This window comes from Leptopilina boulardi, unplaced genomic scaffold (assembly GCF_019393585.1).
Source record: "Leptopilina boulardi isolate dan_hultmark-lab unplaced genomic scaffold, ZJU_Lbou_2.1 LbouV2_213, whole genome shotgun sequence".
NCBI classification, from domain to species: domain Eukaryota; kingdom Metazoa; phylum Arthropoda; class Insecta; order Hymenoptera; family Figitidae; genus Leptopilina; species Leptopilina boulardi.
Window position 1 is genome coordinate 3,184,162 of NW_026137767.1, and position 22,642 is coordinate 3,206,803.

Below are 22,642 nucleotides of genomic sequence, written 5' to 3' on the forward strand. Positions count from 1 at the left end.
TTTTGTATCAAACTCTTTTGGTAACGAATTTTTCTGTAAAAAAACATTCATAAAAACGAAAATATATTTAATAATAATATATTGGCCCATTTCTTTCTATTATGGGCAAAAAAGATGTTGAAATTTCTTATTGAATAGTCAGATTTTAAAATATGTTTTTTCAAATATACTCACAAAATTTTCTCGTAATTTACTGTCAATACATAATGCATCATCAAATTTTTCAAAATCTTCCTTCTCTTTAAACGGCAATATAAGGTTATTTTCTTCTTCGAAAATTATCACTTGCTCAATTTGCTTAGAGAAAAAATTTTGTGCCTGTTGCTGTTGGAATTTTTTTATTTTTTTTATATCCACGGCAATAGCGTCCAGTTTTCTTAAAATAATTTCTGTTACAAAAATAGTAATAATTAATAATAATAATTTATAAATTAACTTATTAAAACGTGATAGTAGAAATCTCACTGCTCACAGATTTTGAAGTAGTACATTTTTCCACTAAAGGCGTTGAAGATATTTTTTCACTAAAAACTTTCTTATTAAGAGGCAAAAGTGAAGATAATTTTGCATTTTCGGATTTTTCTATTAAAAAAAAAATTTATTTTGCATTGGAATTTTAGGTATAATTCGTTAAAAATATAGGTTAATTTCTCAAATAAAAAATAATTTCTACTAAAAATTCAAATTTTCTAAAATTGGCCATGACTACTTTCATAAACGTTTTTCAAAAATTAGGAGATAAAACTTACCAGTCAAAGGTTCTGAATAATTTTTAACTTTAGATTTTGGACTTTGTGATTTGACGTTTTACCACTCTTCTTTAATATTTTCAATTTGACTGATGAATTTTTCTTTTTTGGCAATTTAATTCTACCATCAATCTCATTTTCCGTATTATCAGAGCTTGACAATAAGTCGATAGCTCTTGGAGTATTTAAAAAAAATCGGACAAGTGCGAGTTACACTCGCATTAAAACCGAGGGTTCCGTACCCTTAAACCTAAAATTTAAGGGGTTAAAGTGTGAAGGCATGTGGAAAAATTCCAATTTTGCTTAATTTTTCCTGTAATGTGAGCATAAAAACACATAGATAGACACATAGTCACATATAACGAAAATTATCAGTTTTTCCTTAAAAACGCTATGATTATCAACTCCAATTATGCTCACTATATTTTTTTTAATCTACACGCAAAAATACGTAAGTATACCAAATATGAACTGTCTTGGTCAAATATTGTGTGCGCTAGGTGGATTAAACGCTTTTTTTCAAAATTTTTGATTTTTCCTTGACAACGCTATGTAAATTAATCCGAATCATGTTCGCTATATTTTTCCTGTAATTTTCACGTAAAAATACATAAGTGTACTAAATTTGAGCTCTCTATGTAAAAAGATGTGGCAACCAGAGGGGGGGTACATAGTCATTTTCAGGGATTTTTCGTAAAAATTCATGGTTTTTCCTTGACAACGCTATGATAATCAATTCCTATGAGATTCGCTATATTTTTCCTGTAATCTACACGCCAAAATACATATGTATACCAAATTTCAGCCCTCTAGATAAATTCGTGTGGCCGCTAGGGGGGGGGGGGGGTACATGCCTTGCTTCACTAGTCTCATTAATAGGGTTCCCCCTTCGGGTACGGAACCCTAAAAATCATCTGTAGGTTTTTCTACAATTTTATTTTGAACAACTTTGGATGTTTCTGTAATTGTAAAACATAAACCACTTGAGCGTCATGGCGTTCCAACTGGCGTCGTGCGTGGCAGTGACAGAAGCGTCAAAAATGCATAAATGGCGTTCTTACTTGAATTCAATTTGTAAAGTCTGTAGACATAATTAACTAACTATAACTTACTTTTTATATTTTTTGAGATTAAGGAAGACGTAGGGTAACGGCACCAGTGAAAGAACATTTAAGGAAATGCATACTTTTATCATTTATTATTTTTGAATGCAGTTATTGAAAATTTTTTTACCAATTTTTTTTCGATAGCTAATTAAGTGTAGAATGCGAAGGTCATATTTAATTTTCATAAATATAAGATGTTAATTAAAATTTTAATTAATAAGTAAAACATACCTATTTCACCAGTGAAAGAACAAATTGTCTAATGAAAGAATTTTCTGCATCCAGTGAAAGAACAATGTGAAATATATATTTAAAATATATTTAAAAAATATATTAAAACAAAGATAAAGTAATAAAATGTTTGTAATATACTAAAATAAAGGTAAATTAATGATAATTATGAATATTTTTTAACTAAGTTTGCAGAATCTTATTTTTAATTGAAAATGCATTTATAACCTACAATCAATCATCTACTTGCAATTTATTTTGACAATATTATTGTAACCTAACAGTGTTAACCTATTTGATTTTGTCATTTTTTTGTTTGACTTCAGACTATTCGTTGAAGGTGTTCCTTCATTGGATTGCATTGGAACCAGTGAAAAAACATTTCTGTTCTTTCACTAGTAAATAAAAAAAAACCCCCCAATGACGGAATTTGCTTTTCTTATGGCAAATTAATATTTTATTAGCTTTTAAATGAAAAGAAGTATTTCTAATACACAAGATAAATTTAGTTTAAAGAAGACCGACGATTTAAGGCAGTTTAAATTAGTTAAATGTGAAAAAAGAAATAACGTGTCAGAGAAGAGTTCTTATTGTTGAAGATAAATTTGCAACACAACATTTTTAAAAATTTTTTTTATAAAATTTACGTGTTAACTCTCTAGGTATCATAGATACTAAGGACGTAAATTAAATAAGGAACATAAAAATATATAATTTATAATACCAAATTGCTTATTACACTAATTAGAATGCAAAACATGAAATTTGTTCTTTCACTGGTGTCAGTTCCTTCACTGGTGCCGTTACCCTATGTGACACGAAAAAATTATTTTTTTAAACATTCAAACAGTTTTTTCGAAATTTAAAGCCGACAATTTTTGGTACTTTTTTGCGAATGGCGTTCTAACATTTACTCAATAAAATTATGTTTCTGCTTCCAAAAACTGTGCAAAACACCCAAATCTTGTTACTCGGGGATTTTCGGGATCGCTGAACATGAATTTGATGCCAAATTGACAATTTGACAGTTGACAGCTGTCAATTCAACTGTCAACTTCTATAAAAGACAATTATTTTTTATGAAAATAACTGTATAAGGGTTTTTGGGGTCGCTGATTACGAATATGAGATCAAATTGACAATTTGACAGTTGACAGCTGTCAATTCAACTGTCAACTTCTATAAAAGACAATTATTTTTTATGAAAATAACTGTATAAGGGTTTTTGGGGTCGCTGATTACGAATATGAGATCAAATTGACAATTTGACAGTTGACAGCTGTCAATTCAACTGTCAACTTCTATAAAAAACAATTATTTTTTATGAAAATAACTGTATAAAGGTTTTTGGGGTCGCTGATTACGAATATCAGATCAAATTGACAATTTGACAGTTGACAGTTAAATTGACAGCTGTCAATTCTCAAATTCTCAGTTTGACCACATATTCGTATTCAGCGACCTCGAAAAACCTTATACAGTCATTTTCATAAAAAATAATTGTTTTTGCTTCCTCGTGGAGGAAGCTATGTAGTCCTTTCGTTTATAAACTTTTTAAAAATGGTGAAGACAAATTTTCCTCTATATAGAAACATGTTATATGAGATCCTGATCAATTGTCCGGATGTATGTATGTGTGTGTGTGTGTGTATGTGTGTGTGGTTCGTTTTTGTGAACACGATATCTTTAACAGGTTTTAATGGATTTGGATAAAATTTGGTAGGCTTATTTAACACATTAATCTCTCAAAAATGACGAGAGGATTTTTAAAAATACCCAAAAAAAAAAATTTAATCGTCTTTTTTCCAAAAATTTTTTTTTAATTGAAAAAATTTTTAAATCGAAAAATTTAAGGTAATATATAATATAATCGTCTTCTTTATGTCAAGATGAATCGATTGATATATATAAAGTATAGATTTGATTGAAATTTAAAGAATTAAAGAAAGTTAAAAAATCAAAAATTCTCATTTTAGCTAAAAAATGATGTGTTTATTTAAATTCATGTTTATATATGAAATAATTTTATTCCCTGGATTGAAACGAATTGGTTGGTATATATAAAGTATAGATTTGATTTAAAATTTGAGAATTAATAAAAATTGAAAAATCGAAAATTTATATTTTAGCTAAAAAATTTTGTGTTTTTTTAAAATTCAAGTTGATGAATAAAATAATTGTATTCCTTGCATTAAAACGAATCGATTCGTATATATATATAAAGTTTATGTTACACTCAAAATTAATTAAAATTTTCTTTATTTTTCAAAAAATTTAATTAATTTAAAACATTTTTAACTCGAAATTTTTTAAATCAATCAATTGAATTGGACAAATTCATTGCTTCCTTCACGAGGAAGGGAATTTTTTGCTTCACATAATGAGGAAGCATAATGTTTATGAAATAAACATAAAGGACCCCCTTCTTGTTTATAGAAGTTGACAGTTGAATTGACAGCTGTCAACTGTCAAATTGTCAATTTGGCATCAAATTCATGTTCAGCGATCCCGAAAATCCCCGAGTAACAAGATTTAGGTGTTTTGCAGAGTTTTTGGAAGCAGAAATATAATTTTATTGAGTAAATGTTAGAACGCCATTCGCAAAAAAGTACCAAAAATTGTCGACTTTAAATTTCGAAAAAACTGTTTGAAAGTTTAAAAAAATAATTTTTTCGTGTCACATAGGTCTTGCTTAATCTCAAAAAATATAAAAAGTAAGTTATAGTTAGTTAATTATGTCTACATACTTTACAAATTGAATTCAAGTAGGAACGCCATTTTTGCATTTTTGACGCTTCTGTCACTGCCACGCACGACGCTAGTTGGAACGCCATGACGCTCAAGTGGTTAAATATTTTAAAAGTATTTTATTGAAGAAGTATTAGGTGCAAAACAAGTCGAATAATATTTTTTTCTAAAAATAATTATTTAAAATGTTTTAAATTTATTGAAAAAGCAAGTGATATTTATATTGATTTTAGATCGATTATGATTTTCATAAATGAAAATATTCCTTTGTCATCATGAGATAGTTGTCAAGATTCGTCTATTGTACAAAGGAATAATTTGTACATAATTTCTAAAATTGTATTACTTACAAATTTTAAATGAAAAGTATAAATATTAAAAAAATATTTTATATACCAGTTTTCTCCAAATCTTTTTCCGTAGACAATTTAAAATTTCGAGACTTTTTCGTGTGAGTGGAAGTACGTTCTGACTCTTCGGAATCTGATTTTAAATCAGGAATATTCTTTAATTGCTGTTTTGCTTCTGCACTGACGACAATTTTTTCTCTTTAATTTTTTTTCTGCTTTTTGTGCCTTCTCCAGCGGTGTCATGTCAGATTCTGCAGTAAACGCAAATTCCTCTGATTTTAGTACTTCCAATCAGTTTTCAGCTTCCTTATAAGTTTCTGTAAGCAAAAAAAAATTATGCAGACGGGTCTCCTAACTGCAAGATTGCCTAGTCTTCGTGACTTTAAACTTAAAAGTGCTTTATTCACAAATACTGTCTATCTAATAAATGTATTTAAATATTTATTTCATATAATAATATATGGCGCGATATGAAAAAGGGGAACTAAGAATAATAAAGTTATAGATTATGTTAATGATAGTCTTATCTTGGTTAAACATTATTTTATTGAATATTTTTGATGTAATTAAAAATTAAACATCTGTAGCATGTTGTAGGCGTTTTTGCTTATTTTCACTGCAAAATTCATAAACATAACCTATACCTTTTTTTCAATATTCAAGCAGTACATACACTGAAGAAACAGTTTAAAAAACAAACCACTACAATTTTTTTCCTTGCAACAACGATAAATAATGACGCCGTATATCTAAATTTGCAATAATTTCTTAACCTAGCACTTTAATTCATGACAATAAAATCTCAATGATATACTTACTGGCGTTTCCTTTGATCTTGACAGTATATATAGGCCAGTCGTCAGGAGGAGGTAACTGTTTCTTCACTAAGCTTCGTAAAAGCTTAATGTCTTCCTTTGTATAAGGATCAGGCATGAACTTGGCCTTGCATTTACCTTTTATAAATAACATCCATGCTGTTGAAACAATATCGATATCTTTTACCGATTTTCTGCCAGGTTGAATAAAATGGACTAATTGAAATGAAAACACACGAAAAAGCTAAAAGCACTTTAAAACGTTTGAGAACGTTGTTTCACTATCGAACTTCCAAAATGAATACCGAATTGTAAAGTTTGATTAGGTTTGGTCTTGCGCATGCGCTTGTGTTTGCACTCTCTCTATTGGTTACTATTGGCGTGATATTTTGAAATGAAATAAGATAAATGATTTGAAAATTGTTCAATACTGTAAGTAATTGGTGCTTAATATTGGGATCTGACATTCGTACACATGCCATCTGGTGTTGAAAAATGTAACTAGTTTTGGATAACTGTTTGTGTCACTTGCAATTGTAGTTCCGCTGTCATTGTTAATTATTTTATCATTATGAATGAAGCTACATTTTTACCGCGTGAGAAATCTTCCTGCAGAATTAAGTGTTCTCTGAGAGGCTGTGGCAGTACTGTAGCGAAAAATTTAAGCGTAATTTTCCATAAACCGAAACCAAAACAACGAGTAGTGGATGTGAAATATACGTTCGATAATTTTGAAAAAGTCGATCAATTAAAGGCCTGGAAAAATGCTTTAAAAATAAACAGTATAAAGCCTTCTATGAGAGTATGTTCTCTGCCTTTCAAAAGAAGTGATTACATTTTGCCATGTAAGTTTAAGATTTTTAAATTTGGAGGTTATATAATCTTTCATATTACCCGTGCATGTGAACATTTTGAAAGTTAATTTATCACTGTAAAAACGGATAAATAAATTTTTTTTTCACTTCTTGTTAACAGACTTTTACAATGAAAAATGAAATACATACATTTATAAATTTTCATATAATTACATGAAATATAAAGGAAAATACTATACTTTTCTTGCACATGTATCGCTGGATTTGAGAAAATAATTTGTATAAAAATAAGATTTCTTTTATATTTTTATTCATGTTTGTAAATAGGAATGTAAATAATAATTTTGTATTAAAAAAATTCACTTATACATTTATTAAATTAAGCAATATTTTTTAAACGATTTTTAAACATGCATCCCATGTTATTCCCATGTAAATTCACTAAAAGTGTTACCCAATTTACGCCATATTGCTTTAGGCCCCGCCCCCATGTCAGATCCCAATAACTGATAAATATATATATATATGGGTCATTCCATGTGAAAAGGCAAATGGATTTGTCCTCTCGTGGTTTAAAGCAATCGCAAAGTCATAGGGCTTAAAATTTAGCATTTTTTATGTAGAATCGAATGCCGAGTGGCTGATTTTGAAATTTTCAAAATGGCGGCCATCACAGGCTGGAATGTGACATAAAAAAAGCTTTTTTTTATTTAAATACCCTACCGAAAGAGTGGTACTGGATTGGTACTGGGAAATTGGAACTGAGGGCTCAGTACCAACTCAGTACTGATTTGGTGCATTTTGGTACTGAAATGGAACTGGGAAATTTACCTGCGAAAAGGGTCGAGTTACCGTTAAAACCCTCATAAAAGTGAAAAGCGACTAGATTTTTCAATATGTTTAAACTAAAACTTTATATTTATTTCAATATTATATTTGTTTTTCATGGATTTATATTATTTTCATACATTATTATGCATATGATATTTCCTTTGGCAGCTAAATTCAAAAATGATGTCCATTTTTTTTATCAAACTTAAGGTATACGAGATAAATTATAACTTTTTTAAATGTAATTATTTTATGATAAATTTTAGATATTCATAATCTGGAAATATTAACGAATCTCAATATATATTTTTTAAAGTTGAGTTATGAAAATTACAAATTTTTTAAGCAATAAAACTGGGGTTAAAATTGTAATCCTTCAACAAAGGACCTTGGAGTCTATTGTTCAAGGAGGGATTGCAATATAATTTCCAAACTTAACTGAAATTTTCTGCAAACTATTATGTTTTTTTTGCTGTTTTACACGGATATCGTGAGAGACGTTTTGCTGTTCTAACATACCTTTAAAACTATTGTTAAAGTACTTTAAACATGTCTTCTTATGGGTTATCAGGTAGTGGTACTGAAGTGGAACTCAAGCCAAGTCCAATTCAGTACCATTCCAGTACCACTCTTTCGGTAGGGTAGTCAAAACTTTTACGGACCATTAGAAATGTTTAAACCTTGTTAGTCTGGAGTTTTTTAAGTTATAGATCACGAATTTGTATGTAGAGATTAAAGAAGAAAAAATATTACTAAAAAAATCACTGAATGCGAATCAAAGGTCAGAATTCAAAATGGCGGATGCAATATGGCAGAAGATTTTTTTTAAATCGACGAAATCAACTGAATATTGCTACTCAAGGGTTTTTGGGGTCGCAGAATATAAATCAAAGGTCAGAAATAAATAATTCAAAATGGTGTATCCAATATGGCGCAAGCTTTTAAAAAAAATGACGCTGGTTATTAAAAATTTATAATAAAAATTTACAATGGTAAAATCTTAAAGAGCATTAAGCCCTTTTTAATTTCTGACCTAGAAAAAAAATTTGGTCAAAAATTGTTTGAGTTATAAATTTTTTTTGACTTTTTTCCGATTTTCATTTTCTGTTTCGGGCGGGTGAGACGCTGGCTAATAAAAGTTAATAAAAAAATTTGTAATGAGCACATTTTGAAGAGCAATAATCCCTATTTTATTTCTTACCCAGAAAAAAAATTTTGTCGAAAATTGTTAATTTTAAGCAGTTTTGCTTAAGCTGTTCTCACGTAAATTTAATCGTATAGTTAATTTGACCATTCGAGTTATTTCGAGAGTATTATTAATTAATTATTATTTATTATTATTTATTATTAATTCTTTAATTCGAGACTTCTTGCTCATGCGTTTTTAGGTAGGATTGATTTTATTCAAGAGATTAAATCAATTTTATGAGGCTATGTTGCAAAAGGCTTGTAGCAAAAACCTTCTTCAGTATTTCGAAAAAAAATTGAAAATGGTCAAGATTTGTATTGTCAGCAGAATTTTGTACAAAACTTTGCATTTCTTACCACTGTGCGCCTGCGCGATTCTCACGTAATAGCTTGAGCCAATCAGCGCACTAATCGACGCCATCATGCAGTTGCCCCCTCCACACGGAGCCACAAAGAACGGACAGAGCATCAAACTATTTACTATTACTATAACTCCCTACGACTACGGTTGTGCAGTTATCACCATACTGGAAAATACTTTTTCTCAACGTTAATAAATACAGTCTAGATCCGATATACTTATAGTAGAACCTACTTAATTCCTTTTCACTCATTTCTTTTTCCTTATATTTTTATTTCATTTTCGTCTTTTCTTTTAACAAATTTTTTTCTACATTCTAAAGAATTTTAAAAACTTTTAAAGAGTCTAAAATTTTTAAATTAATTTCAATCAGTCCTTTTCAGGACTTTTCTTTTGATAAATAGCATTAAAACTAATTTCAATCAGTCCTTTTCAGGGCTTTTCTTTTGATAAATATAGTATTAAGCCAAAGTATTTAGCCATTTTTTGAAAAAATCTCCCATTTTGAATTTTTGAATTCCGACCTTTGATTCGTATTTAGCGATTTTTTTATTAATATTTTTCTTCTTTAATCTCTGCTGACAAATTCGTGATCTACAACTTAAAAAACTCCAGAGTAACAAGTTTTAAACATTTCTAATGGTTTTTTTATTAATCTTACCCCCTATTAGGTCCGCCATTTTAAATTTCTTATTTCTAACATCAGATTCGTAATCAGCGAACCTGAAAAACCCCAAGTAAAAAGTTTCAAGCGAATTGGCCGATTTTTTTATTTCGGCCGCCATTTTGGATCCGCCATTTAAAATTTATTATTTCTAACATCAGATTTGTAATCAGCGACCCTGAAAACTCCCGAGTGACAAGTTTCAAGCGAATTAACCGATTTTTTTAATTTTCGGCCGCCATATTGGATCCGCCATTTTGAATTTTTCAATTCTGACTACAGATTCGTAATGAGCGACCCAGAAAACCCCCGAGTAACACCATTCAACTGAATTCAGTTGAATGTATTGAATTTTCAAAAATTAATCCGCCATCTTGGATCCGCCATTTTGAATTTTTTGTTTGGACCATATGTTTGTATTCTGTGAACTCACAAATATGAAAAGTAGTTGTTTTGGATAATTTTGGTCTTAAAATGTAAAAGTTTTGACTATTTCAATAAAAAAAAGCTTTTTTTATGTCACATTCCAGCCTGTGATGGCCGCCATTTTGAAAATTTCAAAATCAGCCACTCGGCATTCGATTCTACATAAAAATGCTAAATTTTAAGCCCTATGACTTTGCGATTGCTTTAAACTACGAGTGGACAAATCCATTTGCCTTTTCACATGGAATGACCCATATCTATATATAAATATTCCTTTTTATAATGTTTTATTCTTTTTAAATGTAATATGCAAGTGGGCGATTTGCAGTACGGATTATTTTTTTTATTTTTCCTAAAAAGCTTTCAAAAGCAAATGCATTGACTCGTGATAAACTACAATTCATTGTTTCAACATCGTCGGTAACGTGAATCAGGTGATGAAAATTAAGAGTTTGTGATTTCGGACCATAAAAATCTTTCAGTAAAGTGAAAAATGTTCTCAAGTACATTTTACAACTATTTTTATATGAATTACATAATTCATCTGTACACAAAATTCGGCAAGAAGCATGCAACAATAAAAAATGTTGATATAAGTCATTTCGTAGAATATTTTTAAGTACCACAGGACCACAATAAAGTAAGAAAAATCTAAACTCTACTGCTTTCCACTTAGCATGGTAAATTGTGGATCGAGTTTTTCTTTGAAACTCAATAGGAATTTCAGAATAAATATGCTTCATTCGTTTTGCAAGTTTTTCTTCTGTCTTCTGTACCTAACCTGAAATTCAAGCTACCGACCAACCAATACTCTAATAATTTCTTCATAATTCCCAAGAAAAATAAATGCATAGAATCCAGAATAAAAATCGATATCATATTTAGTGGTGGAATTATTCTACAGAAGGGAGAAGGGCCATGGTGGTGCTCTGGTTGACTCTGATCTCTGAAAGATGTGTCGGTTCTTTCTGTTTTATCAATTGATGGAAAGACAGTGGTTCTATCCTCTGAATAGACAACAATTTCGCACCTTTCACAAGATACGAAGCCCTTATGCCCCAAAGTATTTTTCAGGAAGGCTCTTGCGGGAGTATCGCAAATTATGCATTTTATATTTATCCGGAAATGCCTATCTTCAATCATTAGCCCATTTTCTTGCAAATCGTTTAACTCATCAATAAGCTCCTCTGAATACTCGTCGACACTTTTTGGTTTAGTCTTGCCACAGAATACAGCTACACAAAACACTTTATATACGTCAGGCTCAAAATAGATTTTGCAAAGCGTTACAAAAAATTCTAAATGGCCTGATTTAGTTAGCTGCATTCCATCAATGAAAAATTGCAAATTCAATATATTTTCTGGGTGTAAATTGACATTTACACAATTTTTTAGTCCAGATTCAACACCAAAGTACACGAACTCCCCCATTTCTCCATTCATTCCTTCCATATTAATAATATTGTAACGAGCATCTGTCGTTTTTAAAAAGGTTTTTGAACTTTTTGGCAAGGACGGTAACAATCTTTGGCGCAAAATCTTTAGTTAAGGATCCAAAGTGCTTTGAGGGATGTTCTTCTCATTAACCAATCGACGTAATTCTTCAATTTCAGGAGGTACATTTGGCAACAATATTTGGTAACAATATCCAATTTTTAATTCATTAATTTCAAATAAAATATTTTAAAAATTACATGGAACAACTCTTTATTTAGTAAAATAAAAGTGTAATTCTTAAAGTTTCAATGTAAATAAATATTATACATACCGTCAAAATATTCTTCAAAGCAAATGTCATTAGAACATGATTCAAGTTCTTGCAAACTTCGACGGATCCTTTTGAATTTTTCGTTTCTTAAACGATTCTCTTCTTTATGACAACGCTTACGGTCCATTTTTTACTCTAAACAACTCAAATAGCAAAAATAAAGCTCATAAACAAGTTTATTTTTCACGAGAATATAATCTCTAAATAATTTCTGCTTATCTCCGCTGCTATGGATTTGTAAAGTTTCAAGAAACTTTGAACAATCGAAATATTTCAAAAGTGGCGACGGGAAAATTTAAATTGACTGCAAAAAATCTTAATTTTTATTTATTTTTATTATTAATTATAAAAAAATATTTATTAACAATTGATTTAAAAATATAAATTTAATTAATTATTGGTACATTTGAAAAAAATTCTATAAGTTCTATTCTAATTCTATAATTCTATAAGTCAAATTTCAAATTCTTTCAAGCAACCACACATTAGTCTGAAAATAAAGTTTTCTATATTACCGACACCTAAAAATTTTCTATAGAATAATATCTCAAATTTTAGTACAGTTACAATATAAAGATGGATGAAACTTTATATTAATATATTTTTGATTTACTGATGATCAGACAAAAAAATTTAATTTAACTTGATAATACGTCAAATATTCTTTTTAAAAGTTTTGGTTCATCTTTGATAAAAATAATTTAAACATTTTTTTCAAATATTTACAATAATATAAAATAAAAGAACAATTTTTTTAAAGTTCTAGTGTATAACAATATTATTTAAAATTAATAATTTTATATATTTTTTAGTTTTTCATAATATAATATTGTTAGAATGGTTTTTTCTAAATAATCAAATAAATTAACAAATATAACTATTGAAAAATGTCTTTACATATTTATTATTGCAAATTATATAAATACTTAATATCACATAAATAATTATCAATTAATTAAATATTATCTGAGGATATTTTACAAGTGCTAAATTCAATCACTTTTTTCATAAAATTTGTTTAAAGACTTAGCTAGATGTTCTAGCTAAGTCCAAGTTAGGACCAGTCTTGGATATATAAACAGGGGCTGTCAAGTTAGGACCAATGTTGGGCCAACAATCATTGTAGACATACCTTGGTGATTTCTACACGGGGTACAAAACCACAAAATTAAAAAACGAACTTTACTTTTAAATTTATACACTACTGCTTAATGATATTTTCCCTGATTTTTGATTGATTTTTTTAATTCTATACAGTCAAAATTATTCTAATAGAGAGTCGGAATTCTTCATAATAGGTATACTTAACTTTAGAGGTGTGTGTTGCAAAAAATGTTGTATGATACACGTGCGTAAATCTGATTAAACTCGTGTGATTTGCATCACTCGTATAATCACTCACTTTACGCACATGTATCATAAATAACTAATATTTTGAAAAAACATGTGCAACTATGTAATATTTCGGTTTAAACCACCTTAAATTAACCCAAATAACAGTAACCATTATTTTCCATTTCTAACATTGCAATTGTTTTCGAAAAATCCCTTAATCTAAAATAGTTCATATTTCCAATCATAGTTGCCTTTAATTAATTTTAATATTCAATCAAGGTTCGAGCTGAACCTTTAACGAATATTTAATTTAAAGCTTCACTCAAGTTTCGAGCCGAACCTTTAACGAATATTTAATTTCAAGCTTCACTCAAGGTTCGCGCTAAACATTTGCTCAAGTGCGGACATTTAAATATTTACCGAAGCTTTACTTAACCTTTATTCTAAATACTGCGAACATTGAAAATAAATATTTAATAAATATTTATTAAATCTTCGGTGCTATGTAGGTTGCTAAAGACTAGTGACAGTCAATCATGAACCATTCCTCTTTGAATAAATATTATTTTCTAAACTGAAATACATTCTATTTTATTTCGCTTTGCCTCCTACATAATATTTATCCCTATTGAAAATTCCTGTGAAGGAACACACATAGAATCCTATTTCGAGTTCCTTCGTAAGTTCCTCGTATGTTCATATGTGGTTTACCACACAGGATCTTTTATAAAAGGATCCTGTAAGACGAACTTGTGTGTGAACTATCATGGTTTCCCACATGTTGAAAATAATTACAACGGGGGATCTCACGATTTTTCCTGTATAAGACCATGTACAAGTTTTTTTATAAACAACTTTTGTTATGAGTGTGTTCCTACGTGGTATCCTTTGAAGTTTCTTTCACAAGTCCCGGGTTCTATCGCCAGTCCCTCCAAATTTATTTTCAAATATTTCTCCAGAATACTAGAAATTTAAAAACAAGCAAGGCAACAATGACATAAATAAAAAAAAATAATCAAATTTTTTTTTAATTTTTATTTTAAAAAAGTACACTTTTTAGTTTTTTATTTAATTATTTAAATTATATTTAATTTATACTTAGTATAATATACATATATGTATATTTATATAGGGTTATACTTACAATTATTTCTAAATAGATTTATTAACCAAAACATTTTTTTGGGTTGTGATTGAAAGTTTGTTAAACAGTTGCGCATTTAATTTGCGTAAATTCCTTTTAACAAGATGTGCTTTTAATTTGAATGGATTTGAACAGCGATCACGAAAAATTTTTATTGAAGACATTGAAATAAATAATTTAAAATTACGTATTTTTATTGATAGTTTACACATCTGTCAAAAAAAACATTCAAGTACTATAGAGAAAACAAATGACTTAGAATAAAAATGGAGTGGAATTATGTTTTACATTTATAAAAAAGCAGTTTCAAGCTCTCTTTACTCAACTCGAAAATCTAAAATACTTCTTAGATTCCAAAAAAAGCAACTTTCTAATATACGGGAAAAAATTCTTTATTTATTAAAGATTGTATTGCAAAAAAAATTGAAAATCCATCGTGTCTCTCTTTAAGAAAAATCAATATTTTTTTTTAATTTTGACTTTTTGGGCATTTCCACTAAAAATATATTATTTTTTATTGCATATATAAAAAATTTGAAAAATATCCAACAAATTTCATATGGCACATTTTTTCCATCTTTTAGTTTTAATGAAGAAAAACGCGTTTGAAAAGTACCTTCTTCATGTAAACTTTAATTTTAAAAAATTCATAACTCCCGTAACTTTCATCAAATCAAAAAAGAAAAAAATACGTATTCTCTTATTTTTCATAAAGATTCCAAAAAAAAATGTTCCAGGCAAAAAAAAATTTTGAATAAAAATTTTTCGTAGAATGCCCCATATAAACTATATTCCAATAGATTCGTTTTAAAGGTTTTTTTCCTACGTTTTTCGTTTTTTAAAGGTTTTAAAAGTTTCTACGTAGGAACACATGTTATTTACCAAGAGCAAAGTACGTAGGAACTTGTGAAAGAAACTTCAAAGGATATCACATAGTAACACACTAATAAAAAGTACTGTAGGTACGAACTAGTGATGGAAACTTCAAAGGATATCATGTAGGAACACACAGTACTTACCAAGAGCAAGGTACGTACGAACTTGTGAAAGAAACTTCAAAGGATACCACGTAGGAACACAACAAAAAGGTACGTACAAATTTGTAAATAATCTTATTAAGGTTACCATGCAGGAACCTATTTAGGTACACTTTAAGGGTACTGTGAAGGAACACTTTTATACAACATTTCGTAAAAAGGATCCCGTGAAGAAACACAGGTAAGATCATCTCTCGGATTCTACGTAGGATCTTACATTAAAAGTTGTTTATACAAGAACTTGTACATGATCTTACACAGGAAAAATCGTGAAATCCCATGTTGTAATTATTTTCAACATGTGGAAAACCATGATAGTTCACACACAAGTTCCTTACAGGATCCTTTTGTAGAAGATCCTATGTGGTAAACCACATATGAACATACGAGGGAACTTACGAAAGAACTCGAAATAGGATTCTATATGTGTTCCTTCACAGGAATTTTCAATAGGGATTATTGTATAGCGTACGTAGAGTAATAGCAAACTGTTAGGATGTTAGTTCGTAGATTTTATCCTCCTCATGTATTAAATTTATTTATTTTATATTTGCGTGTTCTCGAATTACTATTCGTGTAAAAGAAGCACTCTTACGTTTTCTTTCTAAAACAAATAATCTTCGTTTTTTTAACTTCAACATACTTTCTTTACATATTTTATTTTAAACACTACATTTACAATACAATCTAAACACAATTTATAAACAGTGAAGAATGAAAAAATATAAAATGTATTTTCATTGCAAATTTTATACTGTAAAATAAAAGTTCTAAAGTGACTCAAGCATAGCGACATCATATATACCATTTCCTTACTGTATTTTTATTCTTATTTAAGCAGTAACTATTCATGGGCAGCAGCAATGTCTTTCATTATAAATCCTGATGGAGTTTCGGATCCAAATGCATATATTTATGCGTTTACATTCACAACACCAGCTAGGTCAATATCATCATCAAATGTTGTTTCTAAAATGGGTTATGGCATCTCTAAAAGCGTCGTCAAAGGAAATGGGTGATTAGTTTTTTCAAAATTTAAATTAATACTATAGACAGACAATGGATACGTATTGCAAAAACGATTTAACAATGAGAAACTGTTTACAACTTCGTTTAACAATGTCAAGAGTTTGAAAAATACACAGTCCGACATATAAAAGTTTCCGACTTAGGGTTCAGAGTAGTATTCACATGTATTTTGGGAAGCTGAATATAAATCTGAAGTCTGTTTCGCTCCATCATGTCAGAATATTTTCCTAACCTCAGAAAACCTCAAATTTTTAGTGGTATACGAATTTTTTAAACATTAATAGTTTTAAGACTGTCTTTTATGGAAAAAGAGAAAATAAGCAAGCGCTATGATTTATACATGTTGTTGGAATTACATGTCAAAATTTCAAACTTTTATTATAGCGCCTATGTCTATTATAACGCATTTTACAGATTTTTGAAAACTTTTTGTTTCCTTTATTACCTATTAATTAAGAGTTAAAAAACTTTCAATGACCCTTCACCTTCTTTAATAAGGGTCCACGCTCGAAAATTCTGGTAGTGCGAAGTTTCTACTTCTCTCTGTTGAAACGAATGAAATAACATTTTTATTACTCAGGTAATAATAGATAGAATTTTCTACCTGATTAACATATTTAGGTACTGATTTCATGGTAAGGAAAATGGATAGCAAAATCCCCCCCCCCTATCATATAAATCTCAAACGTTTACTATATGTTTTTAGTCCTATATCGCGGACGTAATGTATAAAAAATAATCGGATTCACTCGAAACTACTTACTTGGGGGTTCTTGGGATAGTTGATTACCAATCTAAAGTTATACTTTAAAAATCCGAAATGGTTTATCTAATATGGCGGAATTTTTTTCAAATTTAAAGAATTCATTTAAAACTCTTAAATCGGCGTTTTTTAACGTCGATCACGAATTTCATGTTAACTTTTAAAAATTAAAAATGACGCTTAACGGAATCCCACTGCAGCTATGATTTGCAATTTAGTCTGCAAGAAACCTTCAGCAGAGTAACTGTGTTTACTCGTGTTTCAAGTTATACTTTTTGTATATATTATCAAGCATTTTATTTTATTTGAATAAACATATTTCAAATATATCAAACAAATTTCAGTGTTTTATTCTGTGGAAATTAATAACCCAACAGGCCCTGCAAGATTCCACTGTGCCACACTATAAATTTGTGAAAATTTTTCAAGTTTGACAATCAGCGTGTACTTAAAGTGAAGTGTCTTTGTTAATTGGTGAAGTGTCAGAATAGCAAATATCATTTATTCATGGCTGATAAGGAAATTATAGACTTTACAAAGCTTGATGGGACAAATTACTCTAGGTGGAAGTTTGGAGTTAATTTTCTTTTACAAGCAAAAGAACTCACAGGATTTGTATATGGCACAGAAGATGAACCAAATAAGGCAGACGCTTTAGATGACTGGAAAAAGTGGATGCAGAAATCGTCACAAGCAGCTGTGATTTTAATTTCTTCAATAGAAAAATTTGTACAAGTTTTAAGCCATGCAAAATTTTTTCACGCGGGCTTCTGATGACGTACAGTCAAATGGATTAGCTGTAGCTGCTGTCGTTAACTGAGAACCATATTATCCACCTAAAGGTAGATAGAATAACATAACGGAAATTCTTTTATTACATATGTACATTTAGACAAAAACAAGCATCGAATTAATACATAATTATATAGCTTTATTACAACATACATTACAATCAAGTTTGCTTGCCAAAGCTAAAAATATTACTTTTCCACAAAAGCTTACAATATAACAAGACGAACAGATAACTAAATTAACAATAAATCAAGTTTTATTCAATATAAAAAAAAAAATTTATGGAATGGAGTTTACTTACTTCAGATGACACTGAGAATAATAAAAAATAATACAAATTACATAAATAGAATTTATTTAAAATAACATAGCAATAACTAAATTTGTTTATTTGTCTGCGAGATAATTTAAAATTGGATTTTTTGTTTTGACAGTATATAACCAAGCAAAAATTATCTTAACCATCGAAGCAATTCGTGCCGTTTTCCACAAACCAAAAAAATCACTTGTAGATTAAGAGCAAGATTTTTTTTCCAATCATAGTTGCTCGTATGGCTCGGTTGGTTAGGTATTGCGTTTGGGTTCATCGAACCCGTGTTCGATCCCCGGTCCCCCCAAATTTATTTTCTAAACTAATTTCGTTATTTAAAGTCTCCAAAAAATTATTTAATCAAGTATGAGTCCCTAAATTTAAGAAATTATTTTTTTTTCATTTTTGAAAACTAAAATTTCTTAAATCAATTTATTTATTAAACTGATTTAAATTAAAGATATAATTATTTTAATTATATTATTATTAATAAAATTAATACTTTATGATAAGATAATTTTTAAACCCAGCTATCTGGGCGAACATTTAATGAATATTTTTTTTAAGCTTCAATCAAGTTTCGAGCTGAACCTTTAACGAATATTTAATTTTAAGCTTCACTCAAGTTTCGAGCCGAACCTTTAACGAATATTTAATTTCAAGCTTCACTCAAGGTTCGCGCTAAACATTTGCTCAAGTGCGGACATTTAAATATTTACATAAGCTTTACTTAACCTTTATTCTAAATACTGCGAACATGGAAAATAAATATTTAATAAATATTTATTAAATATTCGGTGCTATGTGGGCAAGTAAGATTTTATCTTTCCCATCTAATTTACATAACTACTGTTTTGAAAATAAGGATTCAAACGATAATAATTCTAAATATCCTTCGAAACAAATGTCAAAAAAAATAAATTCGGATTTCGCTCCATATAGCGCTATATATAGAGCAGCGCTATGTAACTTTGGCGCTTATCGTAGTCCCACTGCTGATCAAATTGGCCCAGAGTTTGATTGAGCTAATCCGCCTATTTTTATTGGTGAGCCTTTGATGTCAAATAGGAATCTTTCTTTCGTATTATCTGCAGAATCCATACATATTGTAATGTGATGGTATTGATTAAATAATTGCACCGTTCCACTATAAAAACTTTTTACACTTTCATTATAATTACATACACTTTTTACTACTTGAGTTAAAATGTAGAAATAGCAATTATTATAATTGTAGGTACAGCTAACAGTTCTTAGAAATTAATTTGAAACATCATGAATATTTAAATACTCGTTATAGATTCGTAGAAGGAATAAGGGTGCTTACGAGTGAGACTTACACTCATATAACTTTTTGTTAACATTGTGTAAAGACCGAAGAGATGGACATAGTAAAGAATCCATACTACAATATTATTAGATATGTTATAATTTTAACAGGACAAAGTCAATATCATTCCAAGTGGCTTAACATATGGATCAAATCCTTGTTTTTTCTTGTTATTTTATCTTTTATAATTACTCAGGTAATATAAAAAATTTTCATAAGTTGTTTTAAATATATTATATACATTAGTAAAATTAGATTGCAGGAATGATAAAAGTTTTTGATAATATTGACTTGGTATTGATGTGCATTCCACCAACATGTTACGCTTCAATGGGTGCAACGATTTTTATAAATAACATTTTGAAAGTAAAACAAGTAATTAGATAAAATAGTTTAATTCTAATTTTAAATATCAGTGCAGACAAGAACGTACAATTAAATTTAATATACAGAAAATATTTCAGGGGTGGCCTGTTTTACAAGATCTAAAAAGAATTTTGCATTTTTTGGAAAGTAAAGAAAACAACTGAGATTCGTATAATATTAAGCATATTTTAAAACACATTCGTTTCTCATTATCGCAAAGTTTCCTCTTCATCAAATTGATAAAATATTTGTTGAGTTATAGAATTTTTAAATTTAAATCCCTATTTAAAATAGGAAGTTTTAAAAAATATTAAATATTATTTTGATTAAATTTATATATAATACAATTGTTTAAAATGTATTATATAAATAATATAATACTTTTAAAAACAAACATGACTTTTCTAATAAAAGTATATACACAGATTTCAATTTTCACAATAAAATTAATTGTTTAAATAAACACTATGCATAAATGGACATAAGTGGTTTACTTACTTAAAAATATGAAAGAAAAAGTTACAGATCCCTATTGAAAATCCCTGTACAAGATCTTGTACAGGAAAATTTATATGTTCAGCAACTGATCTTGTACCAGTTCTGGATGTACATTTTCTTACACCAGAATTTGAAACAAGTTCATGTATCAGATCTTGTTCAGGAAAATGTTCCTGTGCATATTCTTGTGCAGGTTCATGTACAAGTACTCACACATAAAACCGTACATATTCTTGTACAAGTAAATTTAAAAAAATTTGAGATTTCAATAATTTATAATCATTAAAACTCTTCACTTTTGCATATTAAAAGTTATTGCGCAGCTGTAAAGTCCTAAGAAAACTACTGCGCAGCCTTTAAAGTTTTTAATTTTTACTAAATGAAGACATAAATCAACATATACAAGAAGATGAACCAAATCTGGTGCAAGAAAATGTACATGAACCTGCACAAGAACACATACATTTTCTTGTAAACAAATATTAAATAAATTTTCTTGTACTCTAAAACTTGTTTCAAATTCTGGTGCAAGAAAATTTTCAGCTACTGAACATGAACATTTTTTTGTACAGGATCTTGTACAGGGATTTTCAATATGGTTACGTTGTTTGTTCCAAATGAGCTATTGAGCTCCAACCGCCTTTCAGATTTGAAATATTTTAATGAAAAGTTCTTGAAATATTGTTACAGACAGAAAAATATCAGCTTCTGAGAAAATATTGCCATGCAATTTTCTGGAATATTACACATGAACACTCCTGCAATATTTACGAAATATTTCACAGAAAGTTACAATTATTTTAAAATATGAAATCTATCGGTATTTTCTAAATTTTTAACACCTTGGGATCCTAGAAAATTAAAAACTACTGCGCAGCTGTACAGGACAAGAACTGAGATCGACCAGTGCGCATCATTTAAGTTGATTTCCAAAATATTCCAATAAAATATGACAAAATTTCATGGCAATATTTCCTTAAGGGTGGACATTTTCCTGTTAGTAACAATATTTCAAGGATTCTTCATTGAAATATTTCAAATCTTTCATTGAAATATTTCAAAAATATTTAGAAAATATTACGTGTTGTGTGGGTAGTAATGACATTGAAAATCAAGTTAAAAATTTTAATTTACATATGTGACGTTCCATGAGGAAAGGGACCTTAGCTGCAAAAAAATGAAAATTGAGTTTTTGATATCAGTCGATAGATCTTGAGTTGCTCTTTCAGATACAAAAGTTAAAAATTGTACTTTTCTATTTAGTTTTTTTGTTATAAAGCATTAATCATGACCATGTTAATCGCGTTCCAGCACGGACTACAGAAACCATCCCCACCACTACTACTACTAGTATACTTGTCCTAAGTGTGAGCTGTAGGAACGATGTAGTAGTAAGGTGGTGGGGCTGATTTTCGATGGAGGGTCTCAACCAATCAGGGACGCTCTACTTTAAATACCTTTTCTGGAAAATGCGTCTATTGCAGCTAAGGTCCCTTTCCTCATGGAACGTCACATATATCTAAAAATATTTTTTTTCTTTTTAATTGTTTTTAATACTTTGATTTCCACTAACCATGACAACATATATTGACAAAGTTTTGACTAAATTCATTAACTTCAAAGGCTTAACTCAAATATTTCAAGATTTTACCCTCATATAAGCAGATTGAAACTTTACTAAAAGTAATTTCATAAACAGATATTTTAAATATCTTTAAAAAATTATTAATTTTAAAGATCGATCGATAAGACTTGTTGAATCTAGTAAAACTTGCCATGCCTTCAATACACGTTAAGATTTAACGCTTTTGCACAATGGACCAGGAACGAAAAAAAGTGTCCAAAAACCAATATGTTTTTAAATCTACATTCAGTGAAGCATAGATGTAATAAATAATCAGTTTCCTGACTGCCCAGTAGGCAAAAAACCATGTTCGTTCCAAAAACGTTTTTAGAACGTTTCGGATAAGCCAAAAAATGTTCTAC

General features: G+C 29.0%; 2 protein-coding genes across 12 annotated transcripts in view; one reads left to right on the top strand and one right to left on the bottom strand.

Annotated features, from left to right (window-relative positions):
* Window positions 1-20,227, bottom strand: part of LOC127278968 (RNA-splicing ligase RtcB homolog) — a 77,479-nt gene extending 57,252 nt beyond the window's left edge. The window contains exon 1 of the mRNA XM_051300967.1: window positions 20,223-20,227. The gene's annotated coding sequence lies outside the window, so the exon portion shown is untranslated. The remainder of the gene's footprint in view (window positions 1-20,222) is intronic.
* LOC127278970 (odorant receptor 22c-like) overlaps window positions 19,813-22,642 on the top strand; it is a 62,921-nt gene continuing 60,091 nt past the window's right edge. For 6 of the 11 annotated variants that reach the window (XR_007842572.1, XM_051300970.1, XM_051300972.1 and 3 more), the window contains exons 1-2: window positions 19,813-19,988; window positions 20,048-20,167. Coding sequence is in view for 10 of the 11 variants with exons in the window: in XM_051300970.1 (XP_051156927.1) it covers window positions 19,845-19,988; window positions 20,048-20,167 (264 nt within the window). In the remaining variant the exon portion in view is untranslated. Of the gene's footprint in view, window positions 19,989-20,038; window positions 20,168-22,642 lie in introns of all 11 variants that reach the window. The other 5 variants (XM_051300974.1, XM_051300980.1, XM_051300971.1 and 2 more) reach the window with 4 other exon arrangements.